General features: G+C 30.2%; 1 protein-coding gene across 1 annotated transcript; it reads right to left on the bottom strand.

The window, feature by feature from the left end:
- Nucleotides 1-1,279: 1,279 nt before the first annotated feature.
- Nucleotides 1,280-2,818, bottom strand: LOC123707099. Its single transcript, XM_045656892.1, has 2 exons — nucleotides 2,517-2,818; nucleotides 1,280-1,835 (listed from the first exon to the last, which is right to left on the bottom strand). The coding sequence occupies exons 1-2, from the start codon at nucleotides 2,718-2,720 to the stop codon at nucleotides 1,695-1,697; spliced, it is 345 nt and encodes a 114-aa protein (XP_045512848.1). The 5' UTR covers nucleotides 2,721-2,818; the 3' UTR covers nucleotides 1,280-1,694.
- Nucleotides 2,819-5,386: the final 2,568 nt, after the last annotated feature.

Here is a 5,386-nt window from a genome sequence, read left to right as displayed (position 1 = left end):
ATTGTTCTTTAATAGCCTAATAAGTGTTTATGGATCATTTTGTCGAATTGCACGAAGGAATCAAATTTAATTTTATCCGATTTTGAGAAGTGCACGCCTGACTACTAACCAAAGTTGCGACTATGTTGGAAAACATAACAATATTGCGATTTCGTGATGTCTGTTAGTCATAAACTAGGTATGTCAGTCTTTATGGCAACACTGTTTTGTTTTAAAAAATAATGAGCATTATAAGTTGTCTAGTTGTCACGCTTCTATCTTATCAGAGACAAAACATGTTTACCATTAATGCTTAGCTTGTTTTTACAATAAATTTTGTGGTGTACAAGGATAAATAATTTTGACGCTGTCAAGCCATAGCACTAGGTTTACTCCGATCTGTGGATAACCTGCAGAAAAAGAAACATTATATTGCGATAATCAAGTACAAAGGAAATAACATAATCGAATTGCCAGTCGAGTGGCCAGCGTAAAGAATGAACTAGGAAGAAAATATGGAATAACCTACAGGAAAAACGACCTGGAATTATTATTCACACCGTTGCTTGCAAACTATTGTCTATGGATAGTCGTTTTTAGTCGAATAATTATAAAATGGCATATACTTATCGTTTCAGTCTACTGTGTAACTAATTTTTTGAATATATTTCCTATTTAGGGTTTACCATTACAGCTTTTACATATACGCTACAATAAGCACGAGCACCTGGAGGATTAAGCTCACTCCAGGTATACTCACTGCTACTCAGCAGATGTGCACTAAAACCACCGTGGGTGTATACCGTACTGCCGCACTCAGAGGCTCTTGGGTTAGCTTTAGCATTCACCGGCCTGCATCTATATCTAGGATTGATAGCCTAGCAAGAGCGCATCTTCTTCGTCGCAATTCCCTTCTATCTCTCTATCTCTTTCTCTTTCGCACCGTACGAAGCTACGTTCTGAAGGGATTCACAGTAAAAGTAATTTTATCCTATACTAATGAATTGCTACGGTTCATTTTAAGAAATATTCTAATACAAATACGGTGTAAATTCGGAACGTTACGTCTGTCAGTCTGTCACATGCTATCTACGAAGTTGGTTTTTTGCTATTTGTTTATTGTAAGGATGGAGTTAGGAAAATATCAGACGTTTTTGTTCATCTACATATAGATTTACTATTTTTATACAAGAACTGAACTATTTATATACTTTAGTATATTTCGGACTAGGATGGCTACTATTTTAGGGACTAGGTTTAATTTCCGGCGAACGAGTGACTATAAAGAAAACAGCAAATAATTATTTTGATGAATGGTAAAATTTATATAAACATAATATTGACATTAATACACTTTATGGTATCTTTTGTATATATGTATCCTAATAACAAACAAAGATAAGAAATGATTACAAGGTTTAAGGACACACTATACGTTGGTAGATAAATAAAGCAGTACTGAGAATATAGAAAAAAACCTTCTCGGTCTGGGTCTCAAACTTCTGTATCTGTTTCGGGATCATTTGTTTTTAAAATAGGTTTTCAGCCTTCTTCGCGTAAATATCCTTTTAAGATAAATATTTAAAAACAAAAGATTCGACAAGATTTATTATTTTTCTAACTTTATACACTTAGGTAAATAAGTTTTTAATTTTGGATAAGAAATTGTGACTTGATTACAACCAGACATATATTTATAGTTTTTTATATTTACTTTAACCATAGATATAAATGTCATAATTAATTTCTCGGTTTTTATCACTCTTCATTCGCAGCGTCACATATTGAAACCCGATCCCGCCGTAAGTGACGTTTGCAGTTGCGCTGGTGTTGGTCAAATCATACGCCAATATCCCCTGAAAATTTAAGTATATCAAACAGTGAAGTATTTGAAATGTTTTAGCCTTTAGCATTTAAAAAAAACTAAAGCGATAATCTGTCATATGACGCAAATTTAAATTGTGTTGTTGTTATTTCTTGTATGTATTAAATAATCATAGATTTGCCGTTTTATAGAAAAAAAATAAGTTTAATTCTTAAAAATATGCCTTTTTTATATTAGAAGTTAGATTATTTAGTGTAACATTTTATTTTAATATTATAAAAAGGTTCTATAAATTTAAAACTAAAAGAAGTGTTCAGGGGACAAATGAGTCATCTTGCTGCCCGCATGTGCTTCAAGGTTTTATAAGAAATTAACAAATTTTTAGCAAAAGGAAATAACGATTTAATTAAAAAATATTATCGTTCACTGTTCATTATAAGTATTTGTTCAAATGTTTCGTTTTGTACCAATTGTATATTTGTCGTGTTATACGACTTTAGTTAGTTGTTTGTTGTATTATACGACTAAAAGTTGTTAAAATTATTGCAATAATTTTTTTTTGTAATCACAGCCGTAATAATTTTAAAAATCTGCTACTTTAAACAATAAAATTTTACCAATATTGGCCGAGCCTGAAAGGATCAGTTTATAAGTATGTATCTTCGTATTTTTATTTCTTTAAATAACAAAGTCAATTTAAAAATAAACTTACCTGGATGGTGGGTCTATAGTACGGGTATGAGCTAGAAGGTATTGTGTAAGTGAAATTTTCCACGCGTTTTCTCCACAAGTTCGAGGAATACCGAACATTCCGATGAAATAACAGAGGTCGAAACACATTCGAGCCCATAAATGTATGGTTACATTCCACAAACACAAAAACTGCAATTACAAATAAATACACTAAGACCTTCATGCTATAACAATTAAAAAACAATAAATTTAAATTTAGAATATGCAACTAAAACAGTCGCAATATGCCAGCACGATGAACGTCAATTAACTTTTTTAAATAGAAAACGACTTTATATAGTCTGTCGTTAGTTATAAAGGCGGGAAATTAGATATTTTTTTCACCAAGACGATGAAGTTGGTAATTAAATACTTTTTAATTGAACAAAGAATTTGTCTTCCGATAATAAGAAAAAGTACCGTAATACAAACTTGAAAATTAATTAAAATATTATCTTATCTTTATCAAAGTATTTTAATAGCTATGTAATTGCTACAATTAGGTTAAATGTATATGATCTTGATTACATACTACGTACACCAAATTTTCTTTAACTGCTACAAGATTATTAATTAATACATGATACCACTTTTAAGTCGAACTCAAAATTATTTAAAAAACATTCTGTAATTTATTCGCCACGCCTACTTGCTTAAATTGCTAAACCAATTTTAATAAACAGTGACAATCCAACAACATCGTAGAATAATTTGTGGGTACAAGTTAATATGACAAAAACCCACATTTTAAACGCAAATTTGTATAGAACTGTCCGCAATTTTCGTATCCTTAATATTCAAAAGGGACAATCGTTTTATTGCATTGAAAAATGTATTCTGTCCGTGTCAAAAAGGTTTTCATGTTTGCTAAAAAGCCAAGGGTGATTTTTCTTGCTTTTTTAGCAAAGAGGCATGTCTGGAGGGGTGTTTTTAACAAAAGGAAAGGTTTGACCGTTTCGTGTCTGTTGTAAGTAGTAGCTTAGCTAAGAATATTAAATAAACCATTTTATATAGTGGCTTTTTGAATGAAGGCATATCTTGTACATTTAAAGTACGATGTGGGAGCGATCATGAAGGCCACGGAACACAATGAAGATTTATGGTAACATTCAGTGACGAGATTGAGCCATATATGTGACTTAAAAACGTATTGGATAATGGATTTGGGTATTTCCCTTGACAACTGTTTTGTCCGCTGACATTATCCTAAAAATATTGTATTAATGAACTGTAGTTGGATCAAACTGTATAAATTGCTGTACTTTTTCAATATTTACAATTTTAATCCAGCAAATATTCTTAGCTTAGGTATAGTAGAACCAAAAGTATATTAAAATCGTCAAATAAAATAAGTTTGATGTAAAATGGCTTTTCTTAATATATTTAAAAATAGTATCTATAATATTATGGTTGAGAGTTAATAGAAATTTTACGCGCTTAATTGAGAGGATTGAAAAAAGGAAACCGCTATTTTGTACTAACGATCTCTTTTGTATTTACAATATATTTGTATGTACAATAACCTATGTAATCTGTCTATTAATTAGTAAATTTGACATATAAATAAGACTCGAAAATCTATAAACCTTATGTACTTTACGTAATAAATCGTCTGTAAAGGACATTTATATTCTCGCATTATGTGTTTTCCTTATCATTGTTTATCTGTGTCGCAATTTTTCAATTTTCGCGCCATATGCGTTGTGATACAAGACGTGCAAATCAAGATGGATGGACGTAGACGTTATGTATCACCGGAGATGGTTTTTGGTTGAATAGAACTGTGTATTTGTAAGACAGGGATTTAAAATACGACTGTAATATTTAGCTGGTAACATTATTTCTCAGAAGAGTAATAAATATTTTTTTACGTATGTTATTCTTACTTAGTTATGTCAATAATCTGTGAAATTACTGAAATTAAACAGATATATATGATATACTTATGGAAAAACATCGCCTACTTTCACTCAAACTACTTAAGCTTAACAGCTTTAAGAAACACTAATAACTGATTTTAAAAAATACATTTTAAACAATGATTTATATTAAACTAACATTAAACCGTACTATCAAGTAATTATTAGATAGAAGTAAATAAATATGTAATTAAATTATATATATTTTAAGGACATTATAATTAAGTTTGTTATGGCTCTTCCTTTCTCCCTGACAGGATTTTTTTTTTACTTAAAAGGATTCCCAAATATCACATATTATAATGAATAACAATATAGTCTGTATCATCCGCCTTTTAAGTACATCGATTGGACATAGGCCTACTCCATTATCTTCCAATTCGGTAATGCGCTTATTCAATCCATTTGCAGCCTGCATGCTTCATGATGTAATCAGTAACAAGCCATGCGATACTTAAATAACTAATTTAAAATATCGTTCATAAATCATGCATGCATGCTATTGTTTTAAGTTGATACTTAAAACAATAGTAAAGACAACGAAAATCGCAGAAACACGGAATTATTCTCTTCACTAAAATGTCTTGGTTTAATTAAATTAAGAGGATGTCATAGTACAGTTATTATTGAAAAGGTTTTCGCTTTAAAATACTTAATGAGGGGAGTGTAATTATTAAATTCCAATTATCTTAAAAGCCATCTGTTCGTAATAAGATTCTATAAAGGAATTATTTTGAGTTCATTGGCCACTTTAATTAAAGGGAAGGGAGTTATTAGACAAACTAATTTTTTCAACGAATTTTTTTATTATATATACTCGTATACTATGTCTGTAGTTATTTATACATAACTATTAATAACTTACTACTGAGGCTTGATCACTGTAATAGCCATATCGTTAAATACTTAAAACCTTTATATTATGTATTAT

Source organism: Pieris brassicae, chromosome 3 (genome assembly GCF_905147105.1).
Source record: "Pieris brassicae chromosome 3, ilPieBrab1.1, whole genome shotgun sequence".
Taxonomy (NCBI): domain Eukaryota; kingdom Metazoa; phylum Arthropoda; class Insecta; order Lepidoptera; family Pieridae; genus Pieris; species Pieris brassicae.
The sequence above is the reverse complement of the archived record's forward strand: the minus strand, read 5'-3'. Positions and strand labels throughout refer to the sequence as shown.